General features: G+C 42.5%; 1 protein-coding gene across 2 annotated transcripts; it reads left to right on the forward strand.

The window, feature by feature from the left end:
• The first annotated feature begins 907 nt into the window (after positions 1-907).
• Positions 908-17,564, forward strand: recql4 (RecQ helicase-like 4). Of its 2 annotated transcripts, none has more exons than XM_083768643.1 (28): positions 908-1,134; positions 2,519-2,552; positions 2,796-2,914; positions 3,627-3,791; positions 4,423-4,634; positions 4,947-6,045; positions 6,179-6,264; positions 6,481-6,580; positions 6,813-6,990; positions 7,260-7,373; positions 7,786-7,950; positions 8,251-8,343; positions 8,997-9,133; positions 9,367-9,450; positions 9,552-9,740; positions 10,089-10,271; positions 11,146-11,335; positions 11,572-11,765; positions 11,963-12,046; positions 12,265-12,402; positions 12,513-12,662; positions 14,072-14,366; positions 14,501-14,630; positions 15,071-15,231; positions 15,664-15,841; positions 16,470-16,623; positions 16,736-16,844; positions 17,173-17,564. In XM_083768643.1, exons 1-28 carry the CDS (start codon positions 1,051-1,053, stop codon positions 17,292-17,294), a joined length of 4,947 nt encoding a protein of 1,648 aa, XP_083624769.1. In that variant the 5' UTR covers positions 908-1,050; the 3' UTR covers positions 17,295-17,564. The 2 variants fall into 2 exon arrangements, with proteins under 2 accessions (XP_083624769.1, XP_083624770.1); XM_083768644.1 differs by having other exon boundaries at positions 3,642-3,791.
• The last annotated feature ends 5,915 nt before the right edge of the window (positions 17,565-23,479 follow it).

Here is a 23,479-nt window from a genome sequence, read left to right on the forward strand (position 1 = left end):
AGTGGTCCTTGTCCTTGAGGGGGTTCCAGGTGGTCAGCTAAATGATGGAGAGTTGGTAACCAAATGGGCCCTTGTAGATATTTTACTTGGGAGTGTAACATGAAACCAAATGGACATTATGGGTCCATTTGTTTTCATTTTACACTCTCAAGAGTTACATTATTGTTAAACATCTGCATTACTTAAGTTAATTTACAAGAAGTCTTCTACACACATAGAGAATCATGTAGAAGAATTGTTATTTTGATCAATGTTTGCGTGTTATCTCTCCCAACTCTACCAACTACCAACATCAATACAGCATGGACATGTGGACATATTCTTTCGTTTTGGGTCTAAACAAGGCTAAATCTCATCATGGTGATCTCACTGATCTGTGGCTCAAATGCAGAATAAATTGGTCCTTGATATGAAAATGGTTGAAAACCACTGATCTAACTGGACAGTTAACCTAACTCCAGAAGGTGGCAGTAGCCACCCTTAAACCTCCAAAGAAGTGGGTGTAACATTTGCCTGTGGGTGGCAGCACTGAACGAATTGCTAAGGTGTCGGGTACTCTTGAGATAAGTGAAGAAGAAGTGTGGCAACTGCATGCCATGGCCAGCAGCACAATGTTTCGCTTGAATGAGTTATGATGCTGGTTATATATTTTATTGTATATTAGTTGTTCAGATACCATTATGGAATGTATTTAATTAAGCAGCAGCACAGCGACCCCAGTAAACACTCTCTCATGCTGCCCGGATACCATTTTGTACCATATTATAATATACACGCTTTATAAACTAGAAACTGTAATTTCGTCATGATTTAGTTAGGGGGATAAAGTCAAACCTGGCAACTTGGGCTGTCAGTCATCCGGCGCGCGAAAAACAATAAGGAAGTGTTGCAGCACAACTAAACTACTAAAGGATCTGTAAACAGTGAAGTGCACACAGCGAGCATGTCATGTGCATAGTAAACTTAAACTACAGTTTCAGTACACTGCAAGAAGAGCAACTGGTGATTGGTGAATGAACTGACACCTGAGGGGAGCAGTGTGTAGTCGACATGGATCGCTACAATGAGGTGAAGATTCTTCTAAAAGACTGGGAGCAATCGTTTGTCAGACAACATGAAAGGAAACCCAATAAGGTAATCTAATAAACAAAAGCCCACACGTCACCACAGAGATGTATGTATGATCTATCTATCTATCTATCTATCTATCTATGAAGATAATATTGGATAACGTCTGTATCCTAGTGGTTTTACTTTTACTCAATGTAGTTTAGTATTTAAATCTAAAACAGCAGCATCTATACTGCAGTAGTATTTTACACTCTCAAGAGTTAAATTATTGTTAAACATCTGCATTACTTTACTGAACTCGGTAGGATCTGCACCTGGCTCGCTGATAACAAACTATCCTTACACCTGGGAAAAACTGAATCCATCCTCTTCGGATCAAATAGTAATCTCAGCAAGGCAGATGGCTTCTTGGTTAGAGTGGGTGACAATATTATCACACGAAAAGATCAAATTACCTACCTATAGGTTCCATCCTGGAGGCCAATCTTTCCGGTGATAAGATGGCCACCAACGTAATCAAAAAAGTCAATCAAAGAACAAGATTCCTTTACAGGATCTCCTCACTGGTCAGCAAAAACACCTTGAAGACCTTAACAGGAGCCCTCGTACAAGGTTTCTTTGACTATGCATCCACCTCTTGGTACCACAGCACCTCAAAGGCCCTTAAAACAAGGCTCCAGACCTCCCAAAACAAACTGGTCAGGCTCCTACTTGGCCTCACCCCCCGAACCCACCTCACCCCTGCCCACTTTGACAGGCTGGGATGGCTTAGGGTCGACGACAGAGTACAGCATCTTGCAATGGGTCTGGTCCACAAGATTCGATACACCACCAAGATACCCATGTACCTGTCTAAATACTTCCTTAATGTAAACGAAGTCCACACCCACAACACCAGAGGGAGTGCAACAAACCATGTACAACCCAGATTCGGCACAAACGAGGGACTAAATTATTTTCGCTCCTATACCACCAAAATGTGGAACGCCCTACCAACAGTCATTAAGACATGTGAATCCCTTGACTCCTTCAAAACCGCTCTCAAAGGGCACCTACGGATGGCTGCAATTCGAAACTGGCCTCTGTAAAATCTGAATCCCCCCCCCCCACCCCATTTCCCCTCACTGTATATGTATCTTTTCCCTTTTTGCTTCCTATATGATGAATTCCTGTTCTGTTCTTTAGCTACATAGAAGTGTCTATTTGTATGTCTCTAAATGTTTTGATGAATTGAACAATGTGGACCCTGTTGTAAACAAGTGTAATGCTTAATTGGGTCGTCCACTCACAGTTAACAGTCTTTGTATTGAGTTTGTGCTTAAAATGTACTGTAAATTCTACAAACTGTTAATAAATATTTCAATCAATCAATCAAAACTTAAGTTAATTTACAAGAAGTCTACACACATAGAGAATCATGTAGTGATGTTCTCGTTCTGTGTCACAGGAGGACATTGACCAATCTCCAGAAGAAACTAAGAGTGAGTATAGCTAATATTGCAATATATTATTCAATGCTTAATCTTAGTTTAATCAGATATTAAGGTGATTATAGCTACACAGATGCATCGTTTGAAGTAAAACCAAATCAAATGAATACTGAGCCACACAGATGCATCGTTTGAAGTAAAACCAAATCAAACGAATACTGAGCCATCTGGAGTGATGCTGTTGACTGGTGGTGCATGGTGGCGATGATGATTGTTATTGTGTATTTATTTCAGATTTGTATAAAGAATATCGTAATCTGAAACAAGCCAAGGAGAACAGCAGCATTAATAATGGAAGCAATGGACACACTGAGCATTCCAGGTCTACAGCTGAGACCAACACAGATCCAAAGGTACCACCGTACCTTTACTGTATTGCGTGTGCGTGCGTGCAATTCAAACTACTGGTGCTAAGTGACATGGGACTGAAATACGCATTACAACTTAGTGTTCTCAGTCTGAATTTGATTCCAATGATGCTACACAGCAAAAAATGCTCAGTGTTACAAATTACATGTGCACTGCAATCTCTGAGTTAAATACTAATGTATGTTTCTGTTTCTTCGTTTCTTTGTTGTTTCGGCTCTCCGCCTTGCATTGTCTATGCCTATACTATACTGTATCACTGTCTCTCTCACCCTCTTACCTTCACGTCCACCATTCCTATCTCCTACCAATCAGTGGTTTTCAACCAGTGGTCTGGGGACCACCAGTGGTTCTTGAGGGTGGTCCCCAACTAAATGATGGAGAGTTGGTAACCAATTGGACCCTTATAGATCTCTTGAGTGTGAAGTCAAGAGTTAAATAACTGTTAAACATCTGCATCAGTTAATTAATAAAAAGTCTACACAATTGGAGAATGTAGAATAATAATTATTTTGATCAACGTTTGTCTCGTCTGTTATCCCTCCACATCAATACAGCATGGAATTGTGGACAAAGTCGTATCCACCAACGATAACAAAATATTCTTTAGTTTTTGGGTCTGAGAGGCTATATCTCATCGAATGGTGGTCCGTGGCTCAAATGCCGTATAAATAATTGTTCTTGATGTCTATCTCTAAGTGTCCGTCCATTCAGGAGTCGGGGTGTTGGGGTTCTCATCTGAATCGCAGCAATCGTCCCGTGCCCTCTCCTAGTCTAACCCCGCAGGACAGAGACAGTCTGGAGGCCTCTGCCCAGTACTACGGATCCAAGCTTAAAAGCAATCTGGCTTCTCTCACTCATAAGGTAGGAAGGTAAAGGTAAAGAAACGGTCAGAAGGGTAGAGAGAAATGAAGATGTGCTTCATAGTTTTTAGACTTTTTAGGCTACAGCCGTCTTTTGACAAAGAAAGCAAAATGGATGATCACAGAGATGGATGGATGGCTTTGAGAATATTATTGCATCTATTCCGAATGCATTGACTAACTAATTTATAATGGATGCAAAGACATTATACATTACACTTAAAACCACTTCATACCATTTAATAAAGCAATTCTTGGTCTGCTCCCATAGTGCGCTCTCAGGAGTGTGCTTATTCTGTCCCAAATGCCTGGCCCTGTACGTAAAAATTATGAAAATGTAATTTGCGTATTTTTCACCATTGACATGAAATGTAGAATGACTTGAAACTAAATGCATTAATTTGGCGAAATGCTTTTTAATCCAAAATGAAAGAATTCGTGTCAGATTCCTTAATAATGTTTTCAACTGTAGAATTCTATTCTGAAATGTGATCTATTTTCCTTTTATAATTTGTATTATGCTGCATGTCTGTTTTGGCCAGTTTCAACCTCAAATGTTGACTGATTATATAAATGCTAAAACAAACAAACTAAAGTGATTTTTAACTTGGTTATTCTTTTTGTTTGTCTAGGAGAGGCCTGTCTCATTGAAGAAGTCTTTGAATACTGGCCGTACTCCCCTCAAGTCCTGGAAAGACAGACAGACAGGAGGACCAATGGGCAGCCCTGCTGCAACAACAGCCTCCTCTCCTCGCACCCTGGCCACTCCATTCAAGTCAAGCCCCTTCACTCCAGCCAAGTCAAGCCCCTTCACTCCATTCAAGTCAAGCCCCTTCACTCCAAGGTCATTAAAAAAAGAGGAATTAATGGAATAGCTTATGCGTTCCATAATTGTCTTTATTTTGTATTGAAGGTGTATGAATTATATGTACAGTTAAGAGAAGAGTAAATAGTAGATAAATTATCAGTGAGGATTTTACTGTGCAGGCCTATGTACTATAATAAGACTGGTTTTTATATCACAGACTTTGAAACAGACCATGCTAACAGTGCTTTCCCTATAAACTGTCAACATAATCTACTGTAGCCATCGTGTACCTCAACAAACTGATAATTAACAGGGTTTGTTTGAATTCACATGCTCCTCTCTCCATAGACGAGCCAATATCTGCCCAGCGTCTTTGGCTATGAAGACGCTATGTCCAACGGAGCCTGAAGCGCCATTTGAACTCTTTGATCCTGCTCTCATGTCTTGTGATGAACCTGTTAGTGCTACTAATGGAGACCATTGTAGTAATAGCGAGAGTATGAGTATTTCCACTAGTAAGCAGAATGCAACAGAATCTCCCCCAGGACGCACAGGAGTCTTAAGCGGCTTGAAAGGACATGGGGAAAGTCTTGCTACTTCCCAAGTTGATGACCAGAATACTGGGACTTGGCAAGGAAACGTACAATCCTTGGGTGCTTTCAGTGGTAGAGAGGGCCTGCGGGGGGGCGGCCGGCCGGCCCTGGTCAGCAGGCTGAATTTGTTGGACCAAGGTTGGCTGGAGAGATGTCAGGTGTTCGGAGAGGTGGAGGGAGGGGAGAAGCCTGTGGTAGGCAACCGAGAAGAAGAGCTGGAGAGAATAAGACAAGAAAGAAGAGAGTTAGAGCTGGAGAGAAAAATACAGGAAACAAGAGAGGTAGAGAGAGCGATGGAGGAAGAAAAAGAAGCAGAAGTGAGAGGAGGAGGGCACACAGCGACTGGAATAGGAGAGACTGCATCTGGACGAGGAGAAGGAACAGAATGTGACGGAGGAAGAAAAGGAGGGAAAAGAAAAATTAAAGGACGGGAAGAGAGTGAAAGAAGAGAGGGTGGCGATGAGGATGGAGCGGTCCATGGTGCTACGCCTAAACCTGCCCCCCAAAGCCGGAGACGAGGAGGAAGGAAGAAAGCGACGGAAGGAGGGGAGGGCGTTGAAGGAGGACAGGGAGATGAGGGTGATGAGGCCCTGCCGCAAACGAAAGAAGTCAAGAAGAAGAGAGGGACGAAGAGAGAGAGAGAGGGAGAGGGGACCGAAGGAGACATGGCAGAGGAGGGTGGGGTGAAGAAGAGGCAACGGTCCGTTTGCAGAAAGAAGAAGGAGGCTGGTTCTGGTTCTGATGGAAACACGACACCCGCCGGAGAGGGAGGGAAGAAAAAGAAGAGAAGAAAGAAGGGAGAGGAAGAAGATGAAGAAGAAGAGAAGAAAGACATGATTAAGCCCCTCGTTAAAGTAAACCTTTCTTTCCTTCTTGACTCCAGCACTCAGCAAAAGATAAGTGCATGTAATTCTGTCCACATTTCACCCCAGTGTTCCTGTAAAACATGCATTAATGTACCGGTAAATGCATTTATCCCATGTTAAGGACCCTCAGGAGAACTTGTTTGGAGAGGTGGATGAAGAGGATGCCAAAGCAAACAAATCACGACGCATGCCTGTTGTTAGACGCAGGTGAGGTATTTGGTCCTGGGAAGTAGGATGTTAGGCATCCAAATCTCTTTGTCAAAAATAGTTGATCTACAAGCTCACAACACAGTTGCAGCGTGAGCTTGTAGATAAGCTATTGACAAATGTTCACCTGTTATAACATGCTTGAAATAGGGGTGCTAAGATATCCAGCTTGAAGTTTGTGCTCTTATGTGTGTTATTGTTGCTTTATTTGGACAGCGTTGTCAAGAATTCAGACGCCAACTTTGTGAAGATCAATTTAAAGAAGAAATCTCATGTCAAAGGGTACGCAATGAGAGGGCTGGGCCTACGCAAACAGGTAAACATGTACTGTTGTGTGTGAATGACTTGACAAATGTAGAATTCGAAATTTGTAAATGATGAAGTTGAAATTGAATGTGTAACGATGTACTAAATAGGAAAATACAACTGTTTGTGTACCGTATGTTGAATTCTCTTCTAAGAATATATTTATATCAGTGAGTAGAAATAACTCTAGTAGTACACTGTGTGTTACAAGTGATATGAGTTTCTGTGTATGTGTGTTTCAGATGGTCATGGAGAAGTTTGCGCTGAAAGGAGAGCGTTTTGGGGGTGGTGGTGGCTTTGGCAGAGGAGGTTTCAGAGGAGGTGGCAGAGGAGGTTTCAGAGGGGGGATGAATCGACAGGGTGACGTCTGTTACAAGTGTAACGGCACTGGACACTGGGCCATGGACTGTAAGGGGCCCGGTAAGAGAGTCAACACGGCACACTGTTTTGATTAAAGCAAATCTCCAGCAAAAAAATTAATAAAATCTTTTGAAAATGAATTCTCAACCACTATCAACTATCTTACAACTACTTAGTAGTAGTAAAGTCTATCTGGGGGTTTCATACATATTTGACAATAAATACTTGCTTGTGACTAAATAATAACTTTTCTACATTTCCTGAAAATAAACAGTTTCCACCCGACATCGACGGTATTCATCTCGAGCTGCTTTTCCTCTGTTCCGTAGTCCCTCCCCCGTCTCTGGCTCACGTATCGGACACTGTGGAAGAGGAGCCTTTTGAACTGCCCACCTTGGAAGAGGTCGCCAGAGCAACGGGAACACTGCGATCTGAACCTCTAGGTGCAGTACAAGTCTGTTCAACATGCAACAATAAAACCCTGCGTTAATATAACTGTGTGAAAGTGTACAAAATGTACCATTTGCACTTTGCAGAGGTATAGGTTTGTTTGAACACTGAGGATTTTACTGTGATTTTGAGCCTTTACCTTAGAACTGTTCTACTCCCCAGCAGAAGCCATTGGGCCATTGCCCAGTCTAGCTTCTGAAAGACGTGGGTGACAAAACAACAAAATATACATTGCATACTGTATGCTGTCAGGTGTATGGTAGGGCTTGCTCTAATCCTTACCACCTGATTGGCACCTGGTTTGTAATTAAATGCTCCACCTTCTCTGGTCTTACCTTTGGGCGTGTCTTTGTTTGTCTTCACATACTTACATTCTGTAAATTTGACATGGATCATGTGTTGCAGTTACTCTCCCTGCTGCAGATGTTGAGGAGCCAGATCAGGACCAGAAGGTGGACAGTAAACAGGATGAGGTTCTGTTGAATGTGAATCGCCCCGACTACGAACGCCCCGCCGTTCCGCCACCCATGGAGCCATTGTATAGTGTAGGAGATGATGGAAAAGTCCAGGGTACACACACACACCCACCTCCTATACAGAGCCTGTATATAAACGTTTGGGTACACATTAGCAGCACATACTGTACATATACACTCAAACACCCACATATACACAAACGTAATGCTTTTTTAATTGATTTTAGATTTCACAAAATGTGTGTGTGTGTGTGTGTGTGTGTGTGTGTGTGTGTGTGTGTGTGTGTGTGTGTGTGCGTGTGTGCGTGCGTGCGCGTGCGTGCAGAAACACCTGCTGATGTGTACCAAGCTCTGAATGATTTGAACCTGTGTGTGTGTCTGTGTGTGCGTGTAGAAACACCTGCTGATGTGTACCAGGCTCTGAATGATTTGGGTTTCGAGTCATTCCGACCAGGACAAGAGGAGGCCATTATGAGAATACTGTCAGGTACAGCATGTACTGTACACACACGCATGCATGCACAGAAATACATTTCCTGTTTACTGTAGGTAGAATTCACCTGTAACAGTTGGTAGTTTTGAGAACCCAATGGCAAAAACTTAAGGAAAAACAGCGTCCACTTTTCCTTTGAATTTGCCTATGAGCGGAACGTTAAATTGAATTTCCGTCACAGGAAAGGCCCCTTTTGCTCCTCTTTGTTCTCTCTTCTTCCGGTGTTGCCCCAATGTTTTCGTTCCCACTCTCAACCTTTTCCGGGGCGGAACAAAAGGGTGCAGACATGTGTTCCAACATACCAAGAGTCCGACAGTCATTCGTCGACCCAAACACTAACCTTACCGCACACGGATGCCACGGGTGATTTGTAACCGGCAACGCATGTCGGGAGCCCCGGGTGATTTGTAACCGGCAACGCATATCGGGAGCCACGGGTGATTTGTAACCGGCAACACATGTCGGGAGCGACGGTGTTGTCGGAATAATGTAATGACTGTCGGATTTGTCGGAAGACGTGGAGGATTCCACACTATGAATGCGAGTCAGTCAACAGTCTGTCTCGAGAGACTAGTGGTTACATAACACACTTCTCTCCATTTACTCTGCTCTCTCCTTTACCTTCTCTCCCCTCTGTTGTCGTGTAGGTCTCTCTACCCTGGTAGTGTTGTCAACAGGGATGGGTAAATCATTGTGTTACCAGCTCCCAGCCTATCTGTATGCTCAGAGATCTAAAAGCATCGCGCTCGTTATCTCCCCTCTGGTCTCACTGATGGATGACCAGGTATACACACACACACACACACACACACACACACACACACACACACACGCATGCATGTGCGCACGTGAAAATGTTGGCTTAGAAAATGTTGGCTTCAACCAAATGAAACTTTAGTCAAATCTAATTGGATATACATGAATTTTGTCCAGAATTTCACATGCCAAATTTCAATCAACTGGTTTCAGGTTGAACATTTTGGCCCACATTTCGTGTGTGTGTGTGTACCCTCACAGGTCTCTGGTCTTCCAGATAATTTGAAGGCAGCATGCATCCACTCCGGCATGTCCATGAAACAGAGAGAAGCAGCTATTGAAAAGGTAAGGTGTGTCTGTGTGTGTGTAAATGTAATGTTTTGTCTAATAAAACCCCAATTGCCTTTAAAAAGTCCACCTTTTAAAACACCAACGTGTCCCTCCAGGTGAAGTCAGGAGAGGTGTGTGTGCTGCTCCTGTCCCCGGAGGCTCTGGTGGGGGGCGGTGGATCCGGTTCAGGCTGCCTACCCTCAGCTCAGCAGCTCCCACCTGTGTCCTTTGCCTGTATTGACGAAGCGCATTGTGTGTCCGAGTGGTCCCACAACTTCAGACCTACCTACCTGAGGCTTTGTAAGGTGTGTGTTGTTCTCATGACCTGTCTCTTCAGGGCAGTGATTCTCAAATGTTATCATTTCATAACCCCCCGGTTTATTTTTGCATTAGATTACATCACAGACTCTGAGCGTGTACTCCCAAACTCTCGGAGTTACAGCCCCCCATAAGGGTCCATTTGGTTCCTAAATATCACTTGGTTCCTAAATATCAGCTGGTGCGCACCTAGAACCCCCTCAAGAACCCTTGGGGGGGGGGGGGGGGGTCCACGGACCACTCTTAACCACTGCTTCAGGGAACCCATTAATGCTACAGATTTATGGCACACTTTTTCTTCTTTAAAATACAGTGTAAATACATGTGTTTTGTAGGTACTACGAGAGCGTTTGGGGGTGCGTTGCCTCCTGGGTCTCACTGCCACAGCCACGTTGTCCACTGCCCTGGACATAGCTCGCCACCTGGACATCAACGATGAGGATGGCATCTCTGTAAGGTCTGCCGCGGTGCCTCCTAACCTGGTGCTGTCCGTGTCTACGGACAGTCAGAAGGACAAGGTAGTGTGTGTGTGTGTGTGTGTGTGTGTCTACTTAGATAGCATGTTACGTAGACAGCACTAGAATTGCATTTATGTAGTCATAGCACTTTATAGTATATATGAATAGACTAGTATAGTATGTATAGTTTATATGTATAGTTTCATTATATAGATATTCCACTGTTACGTTCTTAGCTTAAGCATGTTTCATGATAACTACTTTTTATGTATGTGATATATTGCCATGCTTTTTGTTCTTGCTGAATGTAAGTCACTCTGTATTAATAGCGTCTGCTAAATGCCTAAATTGTCTACACATTTAGGTTTACGATTCACACAAATAATTTGCTTCAGAATAAAAATAGTAATATACTTAGCGGAAATAGCTGGGAGGGGGATACAAGAGAGATGTGAGAATGTGGTTGTAGCCATTCAAACCCATGTCCTTGTGCTTGCAAGGAGCATATCTCTGCTGCAGGAACGAAACCACCTAACTCCAAAAACCTTCAGGAAATTCAGGTGCTCGATGGCAGTGATTTAAGGAAAAATATCTAAGAAAATTTAGTTGGGTGGTTTCCTCCCAACAGCAAACGAGTATGGACTCTGAGACACCAGACACATATTACACAACATTATTTCTTGTAATTCGTTCATTCTGTTGGCAATATTTTTCACAGGCTAAAATCTACCCCTTACATTATTCTCCCTCCTTTAGTATTTCATTCCTCTTATTTGTTCCATCTCTTTCTCATTTTTGCATTGGCCTCTAGATAGTATAGATACGTTTGTCCTCATTGAAATAGCCAAAAAACACCTTTTTTATCACCAACCCGCCCTTTCACTCTCTGTTACTCACGCTCCTCTTTCTGTCTGTCTCCCACTCTCTCCCCCAGGCTTTAATATCCCTGTTGAAAGGAGATCGTTTTGGTTGTCTGGACTCCATCATTATCTACTGCACCAGAAGAGAAGAGACTGTTCGTGTGTCGGCACTGCTCAGGACCGCCCTACAGGGGGTGCTAGTGAAGGAAAATATTCACTTGAAAACCAGCAGCAATCCTGCAGGACAGCATAAGAAGGCCATGGGTATAGGAAAACTTTTCTTTTCTTCTATTATCAAAACCATTAAGTAAGTAAGCCTTGCCGAGCTATGAGCGCTATGAGCTTGTAGGTCTGCTATTTTTGAAAAATCGTAAAAATCTGGCGCAAATCTTTGAATATATATTCTTTCAAAGTGAATCTCGGGTCTAAATTAAAGTACCCACTTTGATGTTTGCATTTTTCCTGTTGTCCTTCCCTCTTTCCCCCTTCTCTGTGTTTAGCCAGAAAGAAGATCCGTAAGGAGTTAAAATGGCAGGCGGAGTCGTACCATGCCGGCATGTCTGCATCTGAGCGCCGTCGTGTCCAGAACTGCTTCATGTGCGGGATGCTGAGGGTGGTGGTGGCTACCGTGGCTTTTGGCATGGGCTTGGATAAATCGGATGTTCGCGGAATAGTTCACTACAATATGCCCAAGGTTTGAATACACATCACACACATTTAAAAATGTTTGGTATTATAGGGCAGTCACATCATTCACAGGCTGAATTCACGCTGGAATTCCAAAAGTATTTACAAATACGATTTTTGTGTATTCATGTAATTGTCTCTTGATTTTATTCATTGTAGCATATATTTCAGTTCAATTTACAATATTGTTTTTTTTTGTTTCAGAGCTTTGAAAGTTACGTTCAGGAAATTGGTAGGGCAGGGAGGGATGGACAACCGTCTCACTGCCATCTCTTCTTGGACCCAGAGGTTAGTCCTTATTGTAGTTTTTTGTCTGTTTGTACTATATATTATATTATATATTATTAATATGTATTTGTATGCATTGTGGTGAAGCCGAGTATCGGCATTGGGCTGATCTCGGCCTAAAACCACAGATGAGTTGTTTTAATTTACTGATGCAGCAAAAAAAGAAGAGTTCAAATGTTAAAATTGTCAAGTCTGAGTGTAAAAGTGTGTTTGTGTAGGGTGGGGACCTCCATGAGTTGCGTCGTCACATCTTTGCAAACACAGTAGACTTCTACTCAGTGAAGAGACTTGTCCAGTTAGCCTTCCCTTCCTGCAAATGTCGACAGATACACCAGAAACAACAAGAGGTAGCCAAGGTAAATGGGCGTGTGAGTAAGTGAAAGAGATGGCGAACTTGTGGTTCATTGAAATTCTCAGAGATGCCCTTTGACCATGTGACAGCAGATGTCTCTGTTTTGTCCGTCAGTTTGCAGAGGACAGGGAGGATTCAGACCTGCTGGAGATGATGGATTTCTTTGAACAGGAGAGTAGCATGAACACCCCTACCCAGCCCCAAATGGTACAGTCCACAGACCCTGGCCACCAGAGGGACGTACCATTGGCTCCTGCTGCAGAGGTAATTAATTGGAAAAGTAACACTTTCTGATTAATCGAATAATCAGCTCAGGTGTGTGACTGACTGGCACCTGAGCATGGATCTGTCTGTGGTACCGTCGCCTGTAAATCTCTGGAAGAAAGCCTACTATGGTTCCTCAGTGAAGCAAGTGTGAGGAACTGGTCTTCTTGGGGTGTTGTCATTTCACCAGTCTCAAAGAACTTTGTCCTAAGTTTGGAAATGGTCCCTGACTCCACGGGCTGACACCAAATAATGCTGCTACTCTGCGTAACAGAACACCAGGTTCCACTTGCCGTAACAGTATTACACAGGCCTTTGTATTCGATTAAATAGGATAGTTCGATTGACTGATGCACTGCTATTTCTTGGTATTCTAAGGTCACATTCTCACCTAATACTTCGGTAGACTCAGATCCGTATGGGCGGGGAATTGGGATTATTGCATTTTTAATTGGCTGGGGTTTGCCTTCACACTGTCATTCGCAGCAATTGGAAACGCAGCAGAGGGGACCTTTATCAATGTGTTCCATTCATAAACTATAGCCTACACAGTGAAATCTATGGTGATAAAATTACACTCATAACGTGCATGTGTCGTGCCGTCTGGGACCCCCCCCCCCCCCCCCTCTCTCTCTCTCTCTCTACGCACGCAGCCGCCACACACTGTTCTTTTGGGCATGGAGGCACAGCGCTGCATGAGCGCACTGATATAACTCCCCAGTCCCACACAGTGACAGCACTCCATGTTTACGGCACGCACAGACAGACAGAATATTATGTAGGCTATAATACACTGCAGTGTTTTTATGTGTTTTCTTAAGCAATTGATTAATGTACACGTCCTCATTTCGATCAGGGCTTCAGTCTCCTTATTCGACCACGTCTATCCACAGTAACGGGACATCTTTGCGCTGCGTAAAATATGCCTTAACCGTCTCCAACTGTGTTCAGCTCCTCACCCGCCACATTATGTGCTTCATTTCCTTTATTTACAGCGGATTGCATTCACACCTGCACCGAATCGTAGTCAAGTGCGATTCGAAGCGAAGCGAAACCCACGTTTTTGGGCGGAGTAAAATGCGGTTATTTGCTGCGCATTAGGATTCGAATGAGCCTTCACACCTGCCAAACGAAGCGCACTTTCTGACAATGCGCAGCAGGATTCGTTTTAATCGCAGCAAAGCTCTCTGGTATGAATGCGACCTAAGACTGCTGTCAATTTGTAGTTTTGGAAACAAATGATTTGTCACCTGTAAGCCATGCATTTTACAGTGAAAGAATTATACGCACACATCAGCAGCAGCCCTCGTCTACCACGAGAAACGCGTTTTGGCACGAAAGTTGTAGTAGTTACTAACCTCAATTGAGGTTGAAAATAATTTTATTTATTTTTTGTTATTTGCTGTAAGGTTTCATCACATCCCTGTGAAGAGGAGGTGCCACGCCAGCACAGAGGAGATGAGAACAAAGAGGAGGAGATGGAGGACGACGGCGAAAAGTTGCAAGTGGTTAAACAAGAACACTGTCCCCCATCATCAGAAAACCAGGGTGTTGATGATGGTATGGGAGGTCGCCATAAGTCAAGCGACCCGGAAGTGGAGTCGGTGCAGAGCAGTGATTGGCCCAGTGAGAGGGTGTGCCACACCCATGAGAGAGCTATCCAAATCCTTCAGACTGTGCAGGCTCTGGATATCACGGAAGAGGGTGAGGAATAAAATGCATTAACCCATAATTTGATGTAGGTGTAGAGAGATGAATGGATGGGCGCATAGTAACATTCAAAACAAACTCTCTCAACAAAAACTATATCATTTTGTCCCCGTGTGTGTGTGTGTTAGGTCTTGAGACGTTGCTGTGCTACTTGGAACTCCACCCACAGCACTTTGTCGAGCTTCTCCACCCCACCCTGTCTCTGTGTAAAATCACCTGCTACGATGGACCAAAGCAGCTCCAGAAAGTCACAAAAATGTATGAAATATATTCTCCAATGTAGTGTGCTATAATGAACTCAAATAGTACATTTAATCTCTGTGTTGGCCAAAACTGTTACACAGTATCAATATCTTTATTAAATTATGTATGAAATTACACAGCTGTAGCATTATTGTCTCTGTCGAGTGGAACCCTCATATGTCAAAACATTTAAATTTTCAGGACCAAAAAAAAAGATAAATTATTTACTTTACTTTATTTGTTTATTTAGACAGGACAATGGACATTACATAAATGCAATGTAAATACATCGGTTTTAGCAAAAATGCTAAATCCAGTAACGAGCTCAAAAGTAAAAATGTGTCGCTTCGTGCAAAAAAACCGAAAAGTTAGGATATAAGAGGTTTCTACTTGACGATATTGTATCTCCCAATATGTGACTGTGGTTGTTCTTTCCTGGTTCTCCATGGTAACAGCTGCCCTCCGGTTGCTGTGGTGCTGGCTAGAAAGCGTATGGAAGGCCAGCGCGTGGAGAGCTTTAACGGGGTTGACTTTGATGTCGTAGAATTGGCTGATACTATGGGATGGCAGCTTCCTCTAGTGAAGAGAGGCCTAAGACAGCTGCAATTCAGCTCTGGTAGGCGTTTGTGTGTGTGTTTGCGTGCATGTGTGTGTGTGTGCATGCTTGAGCATGCTCTTCAAAAAGCATAGTACGTACCAACATTGATTTCCGTGTAGTTTGACAAGTAACAGTTGTTGCCATTTACTCATGCTGTGTAGAAAGTAACTAGTACTGTGTATATATATATACCTGTTAGGGTTGTCCCGATCCGATCACGTCATTTTCAAATGATCGGAATCGGAGCAAAAGAACGTGCCCGGGACATCCCTTATACCTGTATATGTTTTCCACATCAGTGAAATATGACATAGTGTTTACATACTGTATTTATCCAACTATATTTATGTTGCACACATACTGTATTTATCCAACTATATTTATGTTGCACAGTTTTGGTAGAATTTTGTCCTAGCTTTTTATTTATCTGTGTGTGTGTTTGTTTGTCAGCTGGTGGTCGTAGCGGCATCCTGGTTGAATTCTCCGAGCTGTCGTTCTACTTCCGTTCCTTCGGTGACCTCAGTGATGAGGAGATGGACAGAGTGTGTCAGTTCCTCCACAACAGAGTGCTGGAACAAGAGAGTACGCAGCTCTACCAGCTGACGGCCAGCTTCAAGGCATTCCGCAGGTACACACACACACACACACACACACACACACACATAACCAGTAAGACGCCCTGAGAAGCGACAACCATATATGGAGGGTATCTAAGGGTCTCCATAATGTCACCTTACATTTATCTATTATGTCGTATTACGGTACATAAATATATACATCTTTCCTCCTAAGATATGAGGAAAACGTGAGAGACGACAAAGTGTAAAGATATCTTTTAATCACTTGAACCCAGCATCCCTATTCTGGGGGGGGGGAATTGACTATCTTCAAGCTCACAACAATGTGGTGCGTTGGGAGCTTGTAGATCGGCTACTTTTGGCTAAGAGATTTGGACAAGCCTGACCCCTGGACCCAATGGTATTTGCACATACTTTGTATGGGTTGTTATTGTTTGGGTAGTAGTATGCCAACTACTACCCAGCCACTTTTCTGTAAGGGACCAATGGATTCATTATCCATAGTATAACTATTCCCTAAATAGTTAAGTGTGTGTGTGTGTGTGTGTGTGTGTGTGTGTGTGTGTGTGTGTGTGTGTGTGTGTGTGTGTGTGTGTGTGTGTGTGTGTGTGTGTGTGTGTGTGTGTGTGTGTGTGTGTGTGTGTGTGTGTGTGTGTGTGTGTGTGTGTGTTGTCTCAGTGTGTCATTCAAAAAAATAGAGTCCTGTGTGGATGAGATGGATGATACTCGCAGTGTCCGGCTGAAAAGCCTGTTGTCTGACTACTTTGACAAGAGACGAAACCGAGACCACACACTCACTCTGGACGACGATGATGACCTCAACAAGTTTAAGGTAACATACACACACACACACACACACACACACACACACACACACACAGTAATCGTCTTTCAAATTAACACTGTGTGTGTGTGTGTGTGTGTGTGTGTGTGTGTGTGTGTAGCTGTCAGACTGGGAAGGTCAGATCCGATCAGACATCAGAAGTTTCCTTTCCATCCGAAGTGATGAGAAGTTCTCTGGAAGAGCTGTCGCAAGAATCTTCCATGGAATAAGTGAGAACACACACATGCTTTATTATACTCTAATATACTGGCAAGCTCTCGCTTACACCAGCAACAGAAATACACAACTCTTCTCCTAGACCTCTAGAGGGAGTTGTAGATTCTCTTCTCTTCTCTTCTCTTCACTTCTCTTCTCTTCTCTTCTCTTCTCTTCTCTTCTCTTCTCTTCTCTTCTCTTCTCTTCTCTTCTCTTCTCTTCTCTTCTCTTCTCTTAAATAACAAAACAGGCAGGCACATTAATCTACGAAACTAAGTATAAAACTTACATCTTCTCTTCAATTAACATCAACATTAAAAAATATCTCTTTCTGTCTCTCAGGCAGTCCGTGTTATCCTGCCGTAACATATGGCAGGGACCGACGCTACTGGAGGAAATACATCCAGTTTGACTTCAACCAGATCATCCGATGGGCTATCCAAGAAATCATTCACTGTAAGTGACAGATCACGTGCGCACAGCAGCAGGTATTCAGATGTGGAATACAATGTGCAGTTAAAAAAAAGGAAGAAAATACTACGCTGTTATAATTGTACACTCACAGTTAAATGAACTACCGTACATACAAAAGTGTGCAAATGGCATCATTCTTTCAATCACTCACAGGACTTCATGGGAAGCAGTACATATTTTGTTATATGACTTGGATTTGAATGAATCAGTGTCATTAATGTACAATGCTACCTAGTTTTGTATATGTCATGTGTTATTTTTATTGTCGTCTATACTTTGTGTTTAAAAAAAATCACACTAGTGTGAACCGAGTGGTGCAACTCCCGTCTATTGGTTCTCTGTATCATTCCAATTTGTATCGTCCAATTTCTTCTCTGTATCGTTCCAATTTCTTCTCTGTATCGTTCCAATTTCTTCTCTGTATCTACTGGTATAAATATGTAACATACTCGTGCTCACTTATACATACAGGTACACACACAGGTACACGGACGTTGCTGGATGTAGGAGTGGTTGCACCACTCAAAAATGTGTTAATAAAGGTATTGTATATTTCTAGTTGGGTTGCACTGTGTTATCTTATTGCCATTTTATTTGGCTTAGATTTGCAAATGATTGTTGAAGGAATTCCAGTTTTGGAGTTTTCCCCTACAGTGGGATGGCTGGCAGAATGGTATGGTAGAAAAGACCCTTAGTTTGGTTCGGTGGAGATAGGCCGACATGAGATCCAACATCCAAGTGACAATTTTGTCTTTTCTTTCTTGGTGATGGTTAGAAATGCTCTCATTTATAAAGACTTTCCACAGTGTTCATTTTTAATTCAGTAGAAAAAAACAGAGTGATTTATCTGCGATCTGTGAATTAGCAGTAGCACCTCAACCTGAAGTACGGTACTGTAATGTCATCATAGAATGTTAGTACCAGATCTGTCTGACGCAGATAAAAAGCAATGAAAAACAAACTTCTGGGTTTGATTGTTACAGTGACTCAAAGACTTGAAAGAAATATTCACATGAAAAGACTTTGCCCCTTGATCTCTTGAGGAAGTTGGATAAGAAAATACCGTACACCCACTTCACCAGTGCTAGTTTCTGTTGACTCACGTTTAGAACTTTCTACAAGTATGCAAATATTGACAGTTTTTGTTTGATATATAAATCAGTAGATCTGCTATTTATGCTACAACTTCAACAGTAACGCAATATACAATGTATAGTGAGTGTGGAAATATAGTGGCCCTCTCCATTGTCAAAGTGGCCCACCTCTGCACTATAGCAACAGCATGCCGTCAGTCATTTTCATATATCTACAGACGGTACAGATACTGGTCTGTTTGACCAGTATCTGTACTGATTCCCTCATCAGTGTAAGCATACTAAAACAAACATGCTTGTGGCACCATGGTCATTGCTTTATCAGGACATTATGCCCAATGATGCCGGATGTAACTGTTGAAATGCAACTAATCTACAATGTAGATTAGATTTACACATAGACATCACACCCATACACTCATTCACCCGTGACCCTATCACCAATGAGGATTACTGCTGATGACCTCTGATGATCCTCAGCACTGAGTAGCTATGACTTCACTTTCAATGTGTCCACTGGATGCTCATTTGTTACCACCCTCTTGTGTTAATGATAGGCATTCACCTGATGTTCGTACGCTAACTGCTGACACTATTGCTGTGCTAAATTAATCATTCACTTTTCAAGCACTTAAATGTATGGCACTTTCAAACACCCACAAAGTACAATGGCAAATGCATAGAGCAGTGGCTTTCAAAGGGGGGTCCAGGGTTTCCCCACTACAGGCTCCAGGGGGTCACCAGACAAACGTGGAGTAGTTTAACTGTACTTTGATTCACTTTATCCCAAGAGAGAGTGACCCCACCCGTCATTCCCGTTCTGACATGCCCTCATAACATCCCGTTTAGATTACTGCAATTCCCTTTTCATTGGTATCAGTCAATCAGCCCTAAACCGTCTCCAAAATTCAGCAGCCAGGCTCCTAACCGGCACCAAGAAGAGAGACCACATCACCCCCATCCTGGCTTCCCTCCACTGGTTACCAGTGAAATTCAGAATTAATTAACCCCTTATATTTGTTTATAAAGCTCCCCCTCCATTGACGTTTTTAAATCCATTTTTAAAACCCTGTTTTACTCCTAAGCATTTGATTGCCCGTGACCTTGTTCTTGTTTTTAAACCAGTATATCGTTTGATTTTTTGACGTTGATCTGACCTCATCAAACCCTGTACACTCAAGACACGCTCCATGACCAGTACAGAATTCATTCCATATGTTGATCTGACCCCCATGCCAAAGCGCCAGCGCTCGCCAAGCAGTCTGCCGTCACCCAGGCAGATGCATGCACTCTCGTCCTCAGGGCGTCTTACTGGTAGTTAACTTGTTAACTAAAATGTACATTCTGTGACTAAGTGGAAGCTGTTCTTTTGTATCATCCCATAAAGAGTCAGCTGCCTTGCTTTATGGCTCCTTTTTATATTCCAAGGACACCATCCCTCACTTGGGCCCTTCTCTCTCTTTGCCAGTATAACACAGGACTGACAGTCACACTTACAATAAACTTGAGTTATAATAAAGCTGTAGTTAGAGTTATAGTGTGATCATTCAATCATTCACCTGTATGTCTCTGCGTTCACTGAGTGTACTGTACATGTGTCTCTTTCTCTGTGCACCCTCTGCCCTTTTCTCTTGCTCAGCCTTGCTGATAACAAATCGGATAAGAGTCACAGAGATGGAGTGTATGCCTTTTGTCCGACGGGGCATAGATCCGATCCATTGGTCCCATCGACTACCTACCCCAAACCCTCACCCTAACCATAACCGCGAGCACGGGGCAGCACACCTAAACCTAACCCAGAGTCGGACCAATGCTCCGTCGGACCAAAGTATGCCGCCCACAGAGATGGTATTGTCGAAGGCAAAGAGAGCTTGCAGATTGTTTTGCTTTATTCAGATAGGATACTGAGGAAATGATCCAGAGGGATGACAGGAGGTAGCACAGGCCCCTGAGGTGGGAATAAGACTGGGGACATTGCCAAATGATGTGGTCAGTGAGTGCATTGACTCAGTGTTCGTCTGCCACTTCGATCTGACGCTGGAGAAACATGATATATTGATCTGTCTTCTGTATTTTCGTAGCCATCCTTCCTTAACACACTTCACTTTAGTTCTCCTGTTGCACATGACATCATCCTCATCCTCTACATTACTTCCTTCTATTTTGTCAGTTGTGTTTTGGCTTTGACTGATTGCTGTCTCTGTGCTTTTATGCAGGGTTTTCTTCTTTGACTTTAGTTTTTAATGGGATTTCGTCACTTTATTTGGTGCTTTGGTGTACTGCAGTCCCTGTCATTGAGCACTGTTGGCCTGGGGAGGGTGTAAACTACACCAGGGGTAGGCACGGGTGCCAACATTGGCACAGGGAAGGGTGATCAATTCACTGGCACACTGGCAAAAGTGTGAGACAGAGAAGTTTTTTCTTTTCATTCCAAAAAAGTTAAGTCCACTCACATCTTCAAATTACATCCTGCACATAACTGTACATTTAAAATCCTAACTCATGACTGGGGATGGGAGATAGATATTGCTCTGAGTTTAATGGTATACATCCTGATGTGAAAGACAATATTTCTAAGGTTGTTATGCGTATATCCCATGGACAATCAAAATATGGGAATATTTAATTTTGATGTGGTGTCATAATTATATATGGCACACTGACTATCACGAAAATGAAAACATGGCAATTACTGTGAAAAGGGTTGCAGAGCCCTGAACTACACTACAGTGTGCAGACTGTAGCTCCCTTGAAGTACCCTTGAGGCCTTGAAGTGACTTGTCACTCTGTGGATGCCACAATAAAAGTCACTTCAATGTTCGTTTTGGGTTCAACACCTACCGTCTACAGTATGTTATTGTGCCTCCTCCATGTTGCCGTGTGAACTCGTGTGTAAGTTCACACGAATACCTGGCCAAGCTTACAGAGGTCATTACTGTATGTGGAATTGTGGATACAGTAGTTAAACCTAATAACTGTTAATTACTGTAGATTAGATGGTGGAGTAGTGACCACAGTAATACTGTACTTTAGTCCGGGGAACCGATGACCCAGTGGTTAAGGCGCATGTACAGTACATACAGTATAGGCTCTATTGCAGCCTGACAGAGAGTTGCCGGTTTCTGTCACTCTTCGGTAAATGGTAGCGCCTTTATCCAAGGTGCTTTACATTCACCCATTCACACACACACACACCGATTGAGGCGGAAGCCATGCAAGGTATCAACCAGCACATCGGGAGCAATTTAGGGTTCAGTGTCTTGCCCAAGGACACTTCGACATGTAGACAGGAGGAGCCGGGATTTGAACCGCCGACCCATGGATCATTGGACAACCTGCTCTACCTCCTGAGCCACAGTCGCCCCGGTGTGCAGAAAACCCCTAAAATATCTTCAAAAAGACTTCACAGTCCTGCAGCATATATACAGTACGTATACTGTACAGTATGTGCGTATGTGTCTGGCTGTCTTCTTCCTCTTGTGCATACGCATGTCAGAAATCATACAACATGCCTGCATACATACAGTACATACTACATACTGTCAGAAAGCCCAGTTTAAGTTTGTTTGAGTGTACTCCGTACATAATGCCCATAATGCTTGCTTGTGTGATGAGTTGTCGGTGGACTCTGGTGGTCTGACTCAATCCCAGTAGCAGATAAGATTAAACCGATAATGAGATACCGGTCCGGTATATGTCCAGTTTCCACTGAATAAGCTAGAATGAATCCTTTCAGAACATCTTATGGCTTTTCCTAACAAGAAAGAAGCTATGGAATGTAAAATATGTCCCTTAATGTCTCATTAAAACCATGTGGTAAGAGACACTCATACCATAGGATTAAAATCATTCCCATTGAGCTTGTCTGACTTACACTAAAACAGCCATTTCAGAACTTTTTTCATGTGTTTAAGATCATTAAAATACTGTACATTTATAGTAGTATAGAGACCAACCAACCACTTTACCATTAATTTGGCCTGTTGAAAGTCAGTTACTGACTGTTACAGCCATAAAAGCCAGCCGCTTATGCAATGATAATAATCTAAATCTGGGAGCACCTTGTGGGACAAACTGTTTGAAACAGCCAAAAATAAAAATGAACAAAATAATAAAAATTATTTATTTAAAGAGCTTTCATTTCAAACAACAGGATAATGCAACAACAAAAACAATACAAAATACATCCATATGGTTCACTCTCATACATTTGGCATACAACTTTACATTTCATAACATCACCTAAAATTAAATCACATTCTTTGTACAGTTCTCAGTGATATAATACAGGCCAGGATAGGATACTGTATCTAAACACATTTTAGTCTCTAATTTATTCTTACGTCTCTCGAGTCGTCACTATGCTGGAAAAACTATCCTGGTACAAGGTTAACAGCATACTGGTAGTGGTAAGCACTTAATGGTAGGGTAAGGGATTTTTTGTTTTTATTTTTAATGGTTAAACAGCTCTATATTCTGAAAGTACTCGTTGATATAGACTCAATGGAGGATTTGTTCAGTAACGGGAGTCTCCCTGTCTATCCTGCTCTTTACTTTGTAAACAGAAATTAAAATGTTAGGTCGGGATACCTATTTTATCCAATCAGGAGAGAAAACTTGCACAGAATACAGATTAAACGTGAAATCAGTTAGTGATGACACTAAGAAATGAGCAGACAAAATTGGAACTGGAACACCACCAGCTGAAGAATGGGTACGCTTTCCTTTATGTGTGCACACTTTCCTTACATGTGTCCTTTATGAGTTTCAAATAAAGGAACATATTGACTTAATAATGTGTGGCTTAACTTTCAACTATAGACATTGGCCTGTTTCTCAACCGTGGAATGTGATGATATAAGATTAGAGAATACTATCCTAGTATCCTGACAGCATTCTATAGAAAAAAACATTTGAAGTTGCATGTGGGGAAAATAAAAAAGTAACGTGAAAAATTATGCTTTAAATACAAGTAAAACAACCGATAGAATATTTAAATTAAATGAACATATCCCATTGTGATAGAATGTGTACAGTATACGCATCAACTGTCTACATGCATATAGACACGTACAGTATTG

Source organism: Protomyctophum parallelum, assembly GCF_964188405.1.
Source record: "Protomyctophum parallelum genome assembly, chromosome: 1".
Lineage (NCBI taxonomy): Eukaryota > Metazoa > Chordata > Actinopteri > Myctophiformes > Myctophidae > Protomyctophum > Protomyctophum parallelum.

What these genes read in the sequence shown, in the direction of transcription:
- recql4 (XM_083768643.1), top strand. Translation starts at nt 1,051, where the DNA reads ATGGATCGCTACAATGAGGTGAAGATTCTTCTAAAAGACTGGGAGCAA. An exon ending in ATCTCCAGAAGAAACTAAGA is followed by an intron (nt 2,553 to 2,795) that starts GTGAGTATAGCT and finishes TATTTATTTCAG; the next exon opens with ATTTGTATAAAGAATATCGT. An exon ending in CATTATGAGAATACTGTCAG is followed by an intron (nt 8,344 to 8,996) that starts GTACAGCATGTA and finishes GTTGTCGTGTAG; the next exon opens with GTCTCTCTACCCTGGTAGTG.